Raw genomic sequence first — 14,811 nt, 5'->3', positions numbered from 1 at the left:
AGTGCTGTTTGTTTATTTTGTTTTGTGTTTTTTTTTAATAGAAATAATACTGCAAGATATCAGTAAATGAAATACTTAACCACTTATTGTTTTATGCTTTGATGTAAAAATGTTAGGGTTTTGTTTGCTTGTTTTAAACTTTGAGGCAACTAGGCTTTGAATAATGTGAAAAAGACTAGTAGACACACATTTGTGATAAAAGTTCTAAGGAGCATTTAAATAGCATCTGCTTTTACTTTTTAACATGCATTCATGTTCTAGTAGAGTGCTAGGTAGAGTCTAGACACAAACTAAAGCAGCAGCCCTGCTTCTTTCTCTTTTCACGTTGAGGGCTTCTCAAATATTGGAGAATTTCTCTTCTTCTGCTTGTTCGAGTAATTTCCAATTCTAGTTTTCATTTGAATTTTTTCTTCTACTCTGTTACTGTTCTGGGATTTACCTGGAGACTCTTGCATAGATAAATTTGGAGATATGAATAATCAAAATAGATTTAGGATTGAATTTTTTTTTTTACAGAGTAGATTCTATGTTCCTGTGTCAGTGCAAGTACAGTGAACTCAAACGCACCCCGTCACCCCAAGAACTGGAGTGTCAGCTGTAAAAAGGCTTTGTGAGGTGGCAGGATAACCTTTATTTGCTTCTTGAACAAGGTTCTGTGGAGAACATATTTCTGAAGATGAAAGACTAGGATTAATTTATCTACTTTTAACTAAATAAAACTTAACCTTTGAGTTTTCCGTGTATGAAATTAAGAAATATACTGGCTGGGGAAGTCTTTTTAGTCTGTGCTCAAGTATCGCTACCTTCGAATTCTCTAGCTTTCACAGAAAGTGGCATTTAAGTAACTGCAATATGCATTTTCTTAAAACTACATATGCGATAAGTAAATACACTTATTTTTTTAAAGTATCCTGTTTTTCTCCAGTGTACACTATTGATTGATACTATTCCATAGAATCATAGAATAATTTCAGGTTGGGACAAGCCTTCAAAGCTCATCTGTTCCAACCCTCCTGCACTGAGCAGGGACATCTTCAACTAGATCAGGTTTCTCAGGGCCCTGTCCAGCCTGGCCTTGAATGTCTCCAGGGATGAGGCATCTACTATCTCTCTGAGCAGCCTGTTCCCGTGTTTCACCACCCTCATTGTAAAAAATTTCTTCCTCATCTCTTGCCTGAATCTCCCCTCTTTTGGTTTGAAACCCCCATCCTAACTGTATTTAACAACACCTACTTGTTGAGTCATCTGATTTCTTGATTTCTGCACTATTACCAGGCAGATGCACAAAGCACAAATTCTTATGTCTATGAGAAAAGCTTCAACTTGCCTTTTTTTAGTATGTTCCAAGCAGAATTTTATGAGCCAGCTGCTGTAATGGTCTTTTTAATGAAAACAAACAAAAAACTACAAAAAACCCCAACCAAAACAACAAACCAAACCAAAACCAAACTAATAAACCCAAAGAAACAACAAACAAACCATAACAACAAAGAAACAACAAAAAACCCCAACAAAACTGCCTTATGTGGACATCTGCCTTAAATAGCCGTTTATCTCCTGTCAATGCAGTGTAGTCTGGGTAAGGTCTTCACAAAAAATGGGTTCTTGTGGAGGATCTGGACTCTTCCTCCAGAGATTAATGTGGAAGATAATCTATATTAATTGTAATAAGATTTGTTGCTTTGATCAATAGTCAGAGAAACAGTTTAGCTTTTCAAATTTTTTTCATTAAAAAGAAAATATTCTTTCCAAGCTAATATGTCTGGTGATGATTAGAATGCTGTTCGTTTCGCTTCCAGAGCTACAGTGTTTTGTTTTGGTTTTCATATAAAATCACTGTGGGCTATTGACAAGTATTCCTGTCTTCCTTGTGATAATTTTCACTTTTTGATGATTTCCCCTGTAGCTTTTGCCACTAGTTTTTGTTTATCTCAATTTTTATTTCCTTTCACTTACGCAATCTTAAAATTTCTTTCTATAGTTTTAACACAATTTTTAAGCAACTATTGAGTTTCCTTCTGAGCTGGAAGCAATGTCTTTGTCAAAAGTCACATTTAGATCATTGCTGAGCTATCCAATGTGTGTTTATAGTCTTAAGTCTGTGAAAGTATAATCTGTTGCCATTGAGAAGGCGAGGACTGTGTCGGAGTATTTTGTATTTCTGAACCACTGTGTACTAGGCTTATTAAAGAGAATATTGTTGAAAGACATAAAGTACTAAAATAAAGGTTACATTAAAATCTGTTGATTTTTTTTTTTCCTAAGATCCTAGGCCTAAAACTTCCTTAATTTTGTTTTTGTTTTTTTCTCAACTTACCATTACTTTGTTTTTGCACCTTGTTTCTGTCATCTGAGAAATAATCCTATAGAAGTTAATGAAAATCGTTAAGTAGGAAAGACATTGAATAATGCTGCTAAGTTAATTTGCTTTGCTGCAGAATACACAAACTGCCCCTTTTTAAATGTATGCAACTGCAAGGAAGATGAGATGCTTATTTCCTTCCCTGCATTGTCATGTTTTGACATGTCCAACCTGTAGCAAGGAAAACCCTCATCTTGTGAAATCCTGTGCAGTAAAAAGAGCCGTTGGGTGGCTCATGCCTGCTGATAACTTGCATGTGCCACATTAAGAAATAAATGTTCTCAGGATCATAAGAGTGAAAGAAGAGGAGCTTTGGGGAGGAGATGCAGGTTGATGGATGATGGTGAAGAGGGGGAATTGTTGGACGAAATACGTGCAGGGTAAAACTCCCAGAGTATTGCCCACTAGCTTTTGATGTGTCGCAGTTTTCTCTTTAACACAGATTTACCCACAGATTTAGAGTCACACTTGAAAATATGGCACCTGCTGAGAAACAGGCCAGGAGAGTTATTTGTTCTATACATAACTACTGTGTTTGTTTGTATCAGTATGACTCAAGTTTTAAATGACGTTAAAAAAAATCTTTGTGTGGGTTACTGTTACAGGGGAAATATCCATAAAAATGACTTTTGATTTCAGAATAGATTGTTGAATTTACAGATCAACAAGTGATATCTAAAAAAAATTAAATATGCTACAATCTCAGACAAAAATTGAATCAGGAGTTGGTATCCTAGAGGGACCATTTTTGTTTTTATCTTCACTGGGTTTTACTCCCTCTCTTTACATTTTCCAAAGTGTTAATTATCCAAAGGAGGAAGGATGTTATTTTATTCAGGAAAATAGCATCAGAATCAGAGTGGTGGAGTTTTTTGTGTTTCCCTTTTTTTTTTTTTTTTTTTTTTAATGAAAACTAGAGTAGTATGAAAATATTACATCAGTTCCATACAGTATTTGTTCTGGACATCATAATTCAATTTCCCTTCTGAAATTAATAAGAACAAGATGGGAATTTTTCACTGATTGAGAACTACATTTAAAAAGCTATTTGCTTTCTGTGTTTCAGGGTAACAAGTAATGGTATATTCTTCCCTTTTCTGAGGTAAAAGCAGGTTCAGCAAAAAATGGATATTAACATCTGAGTTGCATTTGAAGACATGGCTAATACGAAAATTTGCAAAATGCTTTCCCTGTGAACTTTTGTCAAGGGAAAAATTGCATTCATCCCCCTTCAAATTAACTGGAGGAGCTTTCCTTGATATTTCTGAGATATTTAACAACGTGGTCATAACAACGCTAGGAAATTTCATTTTATTCACATCTTTAAAATCTCTGTGGTAGGAGATATCACAGGAATCTTCAAAATTTGGCTAAGAATAGGCTTAAGATGTAGTGAGTGATTCTGTTCTGCTGGATACCTCAAGAGTCTGCACTGCTGCTCTCTAATGAATGTTGCCTTAAAGAAGTGACTAGTTAGCAAAATGAAAATTTCACCTGGTTTTGCTGTTTATCCTTATTTTTTTAAGAATATAAGAAAAGGCCTGGTCACATCAGCAGTTATGTGTTGGTTTTGTGGTTGTTTTTTCCCCCAAATATCAGCTTTTCCCACACCTTTTAATACTAGGCGAAGAAGTGTAAGGGGCAGCTATGGAGTAATCTCTTTGGAATTTTTTTTTAGTAATGCCTATTATTAATTTTCATATGTGAAATGTGTAGCTGTATACATATATAATATGTATAATTACTATTGAATTACTTTCAGTTCCGCTGTTCTAATTGCCTAAAACTTCTTTTTTAAAGCTGACAACTCCTTAAAAACTCCCTGTTCTTGATGCTTTTAAAATACTGTTGCAATGTATCCTTCATAAAGGAGGATTTGGTATGAAGTCTTGTCTAGTGAAGTAATAGAAAGCATGATTGGTAACTTCATCTTTTTTTGGTTGTTGGGTTGGTTATTTGTGGTGTGTGTGTGTTGTTTTGTTCTTTTTCTTCTCCATCTTGAAGTGCAGTCTTACCTGATGGAAGTTTGTAGACAGTTGGTCCATTTTCCTCTTCTTAACTCTTCCAAGACAGTTACTGGTAAATCCTACTAGCTTTTGACAAGGTTTTTTGGTATTTTGTTTTAAAGTCAGTGGAATAAACCAGACATATTTGTTCTTCTCCTTTACAGTTATCCTATTATTAATATCCATTGCTTTACAGTAGCTGCTTTGAGTTTTGAGTTCAGATGCATGTATTTCAGCCTTGCTGGAATATGTTTCTTCAGAGGCTGGCATTTCTTACTGTACAGAACTGCACGCTTATGAAAAATCTGAAAGCAGATGTTTATTATTATCTTAGTGGGAAGACTGTATCAACTTCGCTGAGATAGCTTTTCATGGATTTTTTTTTCGCTTGGAGAAAGGAAGAGTTAGGGTTCCAGTGAAATGCTGGTCCTCACTATTGCAGAAGTTGTCCAAAGAGTGCTAGTTTAGCCCTGTCAAATTTGGGCTTTTCAGTAGAACAGAGTGCTTTTTTTTCTTTCTTTCTTTGTTTTTTGGTGAACGTGTTGGATTGTGGACACAAAATAGTCAGCATTGTCAGGTCTTATACTATAAACTTCAGAATTAATATTTTTATATCTTTAATATAAAAATATGTATCTTTATAGAAAAAAAATTACCAAATACTGTAATGTACAGTGAAAACTGTCTGGTGTTTTAATTTACATAGACCCTTTTATTGCATTAGACCCATTTATTGCCTTAGGTAACAAGCTTAATAAAGTTCATGCTAAATCTTTGACATGCTTGTTAAAATATTCCTGATGTGTAAACATTGTTAAGTATCCTTTTACTGCGTGTTGAAGCAGAAATATGCATATTACAGTAAGTTGTAAAGGCCAGACCATGACATCTTAACTGCGTATAACAAATTCTTCTGCTGAATGTTTTCTCTTTATTTTTTTGTTGTGGTTTATTTTAGGTTGGTTGGAGTACTGCAAGAGATTATTACACATTTCTTTGGTCACCTATGCCAGAGAATTATGTGGAAGGATCAACTGTTAACTGTGTGCTGACTTTTCAAGGTGAATATAAAGCAGTATTTATCTGTATTTTCCAGCCTGAACAGCTTTTCAAATACTTACCTGTTCATTACAATGCTGAGAGTTGTATAGCAGTTCTAGACTTTTGCAAATACAAATTGGAGGAGAATTTTCCACACTTCACTGTGTGAAGTTCAGTCTTATTATAGATGTCAAGGGAATTGTATGTGACTTAGGAAGTTTTTGCACAGTAATAGACAATATTCATGACTGATAGAGAAGCTTTGCTGGAAACTATTCATATACAGAAAATTACTTTGTTTAATTGTCAGCAGGGTTTTTTAATCTTGACATCTCTTAATGCATTGTGTCTTTACATTGTCTTTAGTCTCTGGACTTTAAACATAATTCTTAATGTAAAGTAATTCTTGTGAAAGAATAAATAATTTAGATGGTGGTTTGATGATGGTTCAGTATTGTCAGAGTAGCAGAGGACCTTTTGGCAGTGAGGAATTGATGAAAATGACTGCAGTTTCTAAGTAAATAATAAAGAACAAAACAGGAACTGTTACACCACTGTACAAATCTATGGTATGACTGCATTTTCAACACCATGTGGAGATCATATCCTCTCCCTCCCCTCCCCAGTCTCAAAAAAGATCTAGCAGCACAAATGAACAAAGTGTAACTAGGAAGATCAGAATTAAAAAATAGCTTCTGTGTAAAGCTATGGAGTTACAAAGATGACAGAGCCACATTCTCCTCATTAAATATAAAAAGGGACTATGACCACGGATTGTGGCCTGGGAGGTTTACAACTGACATTTGGAAGAACATTTTTGCCAAGAGGGAGTAGTGCAGCACTTGAACAGGTACCCCCGATTTGGAAGGCTGGAAACTCCACACACTTGATTAGACACAGCCATGGTAGTCTCAAAGTGGTGCTGCCAACAGTCTCTTGAGTGGGAAGCTGGATTAGGTGACTTTCAGAACCTCTTTCTGCCAGGTTTTTCAGCCTGAGAAATGGAAATAATGGGAAGCGACAGATTTCTCTAAAACCAGCTACCCATGGCATGACTGGATTATTCATTGTTCATATTCAACCAAGTAGGAGCCCTCAATGTAAGCTGCCAATTGACAGGTTCAAAACGGAGATAGAGATGATACTTGTGTAACACAGTCAACATGCAGAACTTCTTGACACAGGACATTACAAATGTCAAAAATGTGCATTAAAATTTTTTAATGTTTTTCTAATTACTAACAGAATTTTATGCACCATCTTATGTTCTTTTTTACTTACTAGAGTTGGCTTTTAGACTTTGTGCATGTTTGTTGCTTAAAATATATAGAAAAATAACAACTGAAGTCCTCAAATGATTACTGTCTTAGCTTGTTGTTTTGTTAAAGCTGCAAATAGTTATAACTTGGATGAGTTCACTGTTCTTTCTCTTACTCAAAGTCATTTTTTATGGTACTTTTGATGATCGTATCTGTGTGATCTGACGATTTTATAACCTTGAAATCTGTGAAAAGTAAGTGTGCACTATAGGAACTGGAACGAAGACATTAGTTTAGTTTAGAATTACCAAAATTCCCTGTATGAATGAGTTGAACGGAAACTAAAAGTGACCTAGAAACCTAGGACTCTACATGCCATTAACAGTTCTTTGTACTTAAAAGTTTTACCACACATGAAGAGACCAGGTAACTGTCCTGTCTGTTACATTCCATACTGACAGTCCACCACATTTATAGAGCTCCCAGATTTAATCTCCATTCAGACAGTTCCTGACTTGTGTTTGGCAAGATGTTTTAGTGCTGCTGAGATGAGATCAGTAAAGCTTACAGGAGCTTAATTAACAGATAAACAGTAAATGTTGTGCAACATGCTTTTTTTAAGTGGTTGAGTAGGTGTGCTGGAAAAATATAATCAGGAATCTCTCTTCTCTCCAGTACATGTTAGATACAAGAAAAAAAGACTGTAAGTAGTTTTAAAATCAGTTTCTCTGAACCAATGTTAAAACTTGCTGGAGCTGGAAAGTAGATGAATTTGTTTCCGCATAGCGTCACATTAATTAAGCATTGAACCAGGTAAACTGAACTGCATGTAGGAAAAATGTAGTCAGGTCCAAAAGCACAGAATCCTGAAATTAAGATACTATTCACTGAGCTACAGTTAATAAAATAAAAGACTAATAGAAACATTAAGTGCTTGATACAAATGCTGTCCATATAACAACGTGATGTTTTACCATTTGTAGGAAAAGTAGGTAAGAGTGCTGGGAAAAATCTTCTAGGAATCTAGAATAAAAGCTGTTGAATAGAAGTTAATGATAAAGTTAGAAAGGGAGCAAATTGAATTGTGGTGAAATATGAAAAGAAATTGGTGACATCACTTGTTGGATTGAACATTGAGTGAGGATTTATTATGCTAGTATCATACTCAAGCTGGCTAGAATTTAGTGTTCTGAATTAAACCAGTTTGTTTTCTTACTGTTAAACTGTGTAAGGCATGTTTTCTTGCATTTACTGATAAAGGTAAAAATCTTGTTAGTTGTGGAAATGATTGTTTAACCTCCACAGATATTACCACACAAATTGAGTTGATGTAAGAGGCTTGATGTTGAAGCTTTAGAGGGCAGTAGTTCATTTGAATAGTCACACAGAACTTCTTCTGAAATAATTTGCTGGCAGCATGCAGCATTGCATAGGTACAAGAAAGACGATTTATTCTTACCTTGCAAAGTCCAGAATAATTATTTTTCAATTTTGAAAAATAAGCTCTTTTTTTCACACTCCCTCACCCCCCCCCAGCTCTTTGCCTTCCATACTTGTAGCTTGTTGATATTGTGTCATCCATTCAGAACATTCCTGTGCTTTGGCATTTAAAAATAGCAAAAGCAGATTGTGGTTATTCCAACAAAAATGTGCAAGAAAAATGAACGTGGTAAAGTTACAGATGTCCTGTCATTGCATGTTATTATCTTTTTGTTTGTTGGTTTTGATTGTATAGGTCTTCCAAAGCCAAAATATTGCTTATTCTTTGGTCTGTGATTGTACAACAGTTACATAATAATGTGGTTCTGATCCAGCTTGAGGACATCTCATTGCCAATAATTCTGTTTCCTAAATATATAAACAGCAGCTATTATCTAGTGTATGTAAGGTGAGGTATATGTAGAACACCTATCCCCTGACATTGTTCTAGCATTTGTCTTGAAAGCTAGGAGAAAGTGTTGGGGAATGAAAGTTACTAAGTAAGATGACTTTTCCTTTCTGCTGTTTTGGTGATTTATCTGTGCCTTACTGAGGTAACAAGCATGATGTTTAGTAAGTCAAGCATGATCTGATAATCTGTTTCCAGATGGAGACTCGTATGGTTGTGTAGAATGTTTCTTCAAATATGAATTTATTTTGATAGGATATTATCTACCAAATGATGACGGAGAATTTTACCAGTTTTGCTACGTGACTCATAAAGGAGAAATCCGTGGAGCAAGTACACCTTTCCAGTTTCGTACCTCTTCCCCTGTTGAAGAATTGCTCACTATGGAAGATGAAGGCAACTCGGATATGTTAGTGGTGACCACAAAAGCTGGACTTCTTGAGGTTTGATTCAACAATTTTTAAAATGTTATCTTCTCATTAATTTTTTTATGTGTATATGTATGCATACACTCACAGGATATAGTATTGAAGAACAAACCAGAAGGAAAAAAACTATATAGGTACATGCAATGTATTTACTTCTGCCCGTTCTCCAGTATTTGGTTGGAGTTCAGAACCTTTGCAGGTTTAAATAAATAAAGATGTAAAACTGATTACAGGTGTGGTGTAGCACTCAGCATAAACTGGGAAACCATAAGAGAGTAGATAGTTGCCCATCCGTGCTCTCCAGCTAACTGGAGGGGAGAACATCGCCTTTATGTGAAGTGGTGCTTGTTGTAAGGAAAAAAAAAAAAAATTACGGAACCAGTATATTTTTACTTGTGCACAAGTGAAATGCCCTGGAAACTAAGCTGAATAATTGCATGTACCTAAGTATGTTAGAACAGCTCTTGTTTTATTTGAAGCAGTGTTCTATGCCTCATGTTCTTTGCTAGATGAATGTGGTTAAAAAAAAAAACAACCCAAACCAAACCAAACCAACCAAACCCCTCCAAAAACCACAACTCCAAACAAAACAAAAACCCCACAATAACAACAAAAAAATAACCCAAACAACAAAAAAAATCCCCAAACCCAAACAAAAAAAAACACAAAACACCTCAAAACCAGACCAACTTGATTTTAAGTGTTGCTTATTGGAAAGTTGCTCAGTACAGTTTCCTTCCCTTGCCACCAGACATTTTATGTTTTTGTCAGTTGCATCTAGGCACACAGATGCACGATTTGCAATTTTCAAAATTTAAGGGTAAGCGACTTGGTACGGAGATACATGTGGGATATTTTGCTTTTCAGATATGTACTCATAGCACATATTTTTTTAAACCTTTTTGATTGTCTTGGTTCATAGAACAGTTTGGGTTGGAAGGGACCTTCAAGGGTCATCTAGTCCAACCCCCCTGCAATGAGCAGGGACATCTTTAAGTAGATCAGGTTGCTCAGAGCCTTGTCCAGCCTGGCCTTGAATATCTCCAGGGATGGGGCATCTAGCACCTTTCTGGGCAACCTGTGCCAGTATTCTGTAACTCTCATTGTAAAAAATGTCTTACTCATGTCCAGCCTGTATCTTCCCTCCTTTAGTTTAAAACCGTGATTCCTTGTCCTGTTGCTGCTGTCCTTAATAAAAAGTCTGTTCCCATCTTTCTTACAAGTTCCCTTTAAGTACTGAAAGACTATGATTCATGTGTCAGTCCTTACTTCTGCTGGTGTGTGTGTGTGTGTGTGTGTGTGTGTGTGTGTGTGTGTGTGTGTGTGTGTGTTTGTTTGTGTGTGTGTGTGTGTGTGTGTGTGTGTGTGTGTGTGTGTGTGTGTGTGTGTGTTCATGTTCATTTTTTTGGTGAATTTACTCAGACTTTTTTTTTTAGAGTGTGTGTTTGTCTCTGCGCTTGGCAGCCATTTTTCACCAAGCTGTCATCATCATAATTAGCTCCTCCATGATTGCTGTCACTTCGGAACAGTAAAGGCACTTCACTTAAGTAGGGAAAACTTGAGTAAAAGTAAAGACACTGCAAAGCGTGCTAATGGTCATGTAGTGCTGTTCAGTAAAGCAATGAAACTTCAGAAACTTGGGAATAAGGGGAAACCTATAAAATAACCTAGCAAGAGGACGCACATTTTGTTCTTCTGCTCAAACACTGCAGTAATTTGTTATCCACTTACTTGATAGGAATGAAGGGGAGAAAAATTACCAAAAAAGAATGTTTTTGTTTTTACAGTTTAAAATTGAAAAAATAATAAAAGAAAAAGAAGAGCTATTAAAGGTAACTTCTGTTCTGGAAAAGGAAACGGCACAACTCAGAGACCAAGTTGAAAGACTGGAAAAAGAACTTAACCATGAAAAGCAGAGATATGACCAACTGCAAACAGAGCAAAAGGTTAGTTGTTTAACTGATTAAAGCTGACTCATAATGTCTGTAATTCTCCTTTTCCAAGAACCAGTTAAACTGGGTGAAAATCAGCTATCAAAACCCCTCAGCAGTTAGGTAGACATTTACACTAGAATAGGTCAATTCCTATTAACCTTCTGCCACTATTCCTTTTATGTCGTAAAATGGTTAAAATATTTAAGGCTTTTGGTACCAGGCTTGGTAAGATAATAGATGACAACTGTTGCCAGATGTTGGACACTTAACTGTGGTATTCATCACAGAAAGTAGTTGATAGTTTAAGGTTTGCTTACATTAACTTAAAATGGAGGAAGGATTTTCAAAAAACTCCCCGAAGGAGTAACTGCATAGAACACGGAGTGATGAAAATAGTAAGACTCAAGACTCAACCAAGAATACTTTTGCCAGGACACAGAAAAAATGAAAAGTAACTGGTCACTTCTCTAAAAGGCTTCACAAAGGCCTGAAGATTTTAGAAGGGAAAATAAGTGCAAACCTGAAAATGAATTTACAGTGTTAATTGATAGTGAAGATATAAACTGAGCCTAAAACAAAGCAAGCTTAATTTGAAATTCTACATATGGTAAGGAGGAAATCTAGTATTAAAAAGGCACAAAAAAGTTGGACCTAATCTATTTTTAAGCTGCTTCTTTGTAAAAACAACTTTTGGGAGAAGATTAAAAACATGTGGGAGGGAGGTGGTGACATGGGCAAATTTGAAGTAATGAAGCCTATATAATTTAGCTGTGGACAGCAGTTAATAGGCTATTTCGAAGTACTAGTATGTATATGTCAACAGTTCTGCATGATACACCTTTAATAGAAAGGAATTTGTTGAGGGATATTTGAAACTGTTGAAACTTTGTAGTTTACTTTTGAACAGTCATAGTGAAATGGACTAGCATGTTGGGTGAGGAAAAAAAGAAAGGCTAAGATCTTGTTTAGGAAAAGATTTTTCCTATGAAAGAATGATTTTAATTTCAAGTACATAGGAGAACTAGTTTAAATCAATGAGGCGGGATTTAGATACTTAAAAGTACGCATTTTGTGGATTTGTAGAATCACAAACTTGGTGGATAAATCTGAACGAGCTGTGTAGTTACCTTTCATTGTCATTTGAGGTTCTCATTTAAAAAAAAAGTATGAAAGTAAATTGCCAGTTCTAATCCACATTAGTTTTACAATGCCATTTTAGAATGATTTGTCGAATGGGGTTTTGAGGGCTGTCCAGCAAAGACACAGACTGTATAGGGACAAAAATGTCTTGATACTTTGTCACACTTTCCTGTGAGTTTCTATAATCAAAAATAGTTTTGCCTTTAAGATACCAGAACTGAATAAATAGAATTTAATTTCAGGAATGTTTTATTTTTTTATTTGTTTCTGCCTTGTGTTTTGTTGAAGTGGTGATGCAAGTGAAGAACTTCTCTTTTACATTTAGCTGAGCTATAAATAGATGTTTAAACTGAGGCTAATGCAACTCTTCACCTATATAGAATCCTATACAAGTTTTCTAACTCATGCAATTATTTTTTGTCTCTTAAGTTTTGTCACTGTCTTATTTTACATCTTTTATGTTTTTTTTCCCTAGTTAAAAAAAAAAAAAATTGCTGAGTTGAAACATCTTATATTCTGCTTATGTAGATAAACAAATGAAAATCCAGTGTTACTCTTGAAAATTAAACAGGCATCTACTAAGTCGGGTGCAATAAGTTAATCTTCATCATTTGAAGGTTTAATAAACTATACATGTGGCTTTCCCTCTAAACTTTATTATCTTAATGACTTCCCTTGTTTCTCTCTTTGCCTCCATACCCCAATACATGAAATACAGCCATGAGTCAAGGTCTTATATGACTTATCTTTGCTGAGAACACTGTACAGTGCATTAATGGATTGATTTAAAGATTCCTGAGCAGCGTTGTATTAGCACTTGGTACGATTACAGTACCTAGGTTTTATTTTCAAACCCCCCAAAACACCAAAAAAAACCCCAAAATATTCCCATTCCCAAACAACCAGCCAAACAAACCCTCCAAAACCACTCCCCCAAGAAACCCCCGGCTAATACAGTGAGCTTCATGTGATCTGAATCTTGTTATTTGAGATAAACCTAAACCATGTGTTAACTTGGCTGTTTTTTATATAAGACTACATGTGATAACCTTGAAATGCTAAGTAATAAAAGTATATGTATGTTTTATGTATCAGCAGAATCTTCACCAGTGTTGAGTATGAGCTAGGTTGTTTTGGTTTGACCTTTTTTTTTTTTCCTTTAAGTTACAGAAAGGTTCTTTTAACTAAGTAATTCGGTGTTTGTTTTTTTCTTCCCGGTGCTACTTTGTCACATACAGGTAGACTTTTAGTTATGCTATGAGCTTTCATCACATAGTAGATAAAAGCAGAGTTGATTAATTCAAAATGTATATTTTTAAAATGTTCAAGTTAGGTGAAAGTTTAACTGTTCTGAGTTCTATTAGAAAATTCTTTCAATATACTTCAGATCATATTCGGCTAAAGAAAAACAATTAATAAAACAAAATAGCCCATATAAGAAAATATAGCTACTGTAAACACTACCATTGCAGTTTGAGTAATCTATAAGTATAGAAGCCTTTATTTCTGTTAAAAATAAAGCTAAGCTACATTTAGCCCATATACAATCTATTAACAACATGCTGTGTTTTTTTTTTTTTTTTTCACTTTTGCTAGTGCTTCCATCAAGAAGCGCACAGATATTTCCGCTTGTCCAAAGAGCCTTCTGAAAAACCACAATAGTACAAAGTACCGTATTTAAACCCTGGCAATTGCATGAGCAAAGGAAGTAGATACGCCTGTACAGATACATGCACTTGATTCTAATTGAGTGCAGAGCTCTTTATGCTGCTAATGTACTGGCAACTATTATTGGTTTATTACTATTTGTATTGTGAAAAGGGAGCCCTGGAGTTATGAGCCCTTTTATACAAAATACTCATAAATCTGCCGCTTTTCTAAAAATCTTACTGGTTTCTTCAGAACAAATACTTTGGGTATTTGAGCTCATGTCTCTGTCTTTTGATCAAATACATTATTAAGCTACCTTTTAACCTTTTATAACTGAATCGAACAGAATGTGGATGGTGTGGTTAGGGGTCATAGTCTAGAAGTCATCTCACTGTGGTGCAGTGTAATGAATAGAAAGTAGATTAGTGGTGGAAAAGCTCTGAGTTTATAATATGAAAATGTTTTATTAAAACACATTTCTCTTAAAATCCCATTTTTATTCATATGCCTTTAGGCTACTTTCTTCTTTTGGTATTGATTTTTATCAGTCCTTTGTTTTCACGAATAGCTCAGGGGTAGTTAGGATCATTGAGAAATGTCTGAGAAACACTGGTTTCTTAATACAGACAGGATAGTTGTTGACAGATGATGTCACAGCTATATCCCAATTAGTGTTTCCCTCCCACTCTTCATTATTTAATCCGTCTTCTCCACCTAGTCACTCCCATAGAATTCTGGGCAGTGGAACTATTGTATTCTCTTTCTGCTTTTTGCCTAATTAGGGTTCTTTAAGTAGTCCCTTAGAGGCTTTTCGGGGAAAATACTAGGAATAAACAAGATAAAAGTAGATCAGGCTTTTAAGAACGTAGCATACTAAACCATCTATTCAGGTGTAATACTATCAGTGTTCCACAAAGTTGGAATATTGGGTTCTATGCATTTTTTTAAGTGGTGAAAAGATTCCCATTTCTCGAGTTTTAAAAACAGATGAGTTCCTACGTTTGTGGTACTTTGTGACTAACTACATATTTTGTTTTGCTAACAGTGCCCTTACTGTTCAGGAGGTCATTGTTGAGTCATTTGTTGCCTTCTTACAAGATGGC

At 35.3% G+C, this 14,811-nt stretch overlaps 1 protein-coding gene across 4 annotated transcripts in view; it reads left to right on the top strand.

Moving 5' to 3' along the window:
• The window catches only part of TAX1BP1 (Tax1 binding protein 1), a 63,260-nt gene that overhangs the window by 15,228 nt on the left and 33,221 nt on the right, over positions 1–14,811 (top strand). For all 4 annotated transcript variants that reach the window (XM_082046735.1, XM_082046736.1, XM_082046733.1 and 1 more), the window contains exons 3-5: positions 5,327–5,429; positions 8,812–8,999; positions 10,772–10,930. In XM_082046735.1, coding sequence (XP_081902861.1) covers positions 5,327–5,429; positions 8,812–8,999; positions 10,772–10,930 — 450 coding nt within the window. The remainder of the gene's footprint in view (positions 1–5,326; positions 5,430–8,811; positions 9,000–10,771; positions 10,931–14,811) is intronic.

The sequence above is a fragment of the Streptopelia decaocto genome, assembly GCF_964273445.1.
Source record: "Streptopelia decaocto genome assembly, chromosome: 2".
Classification (NCBI taxonomy): Eukaryota; Metazoa; Chordata; class Aves; order Columbiformes; family Columbidae; genus Streptopelia; species Streptopelia decaocto.
The sequence above is the reverse complement of the archived record's forward strand: the minus strand, read 5'-3'. Positions and strand labels throughout refer to the sequence as shown.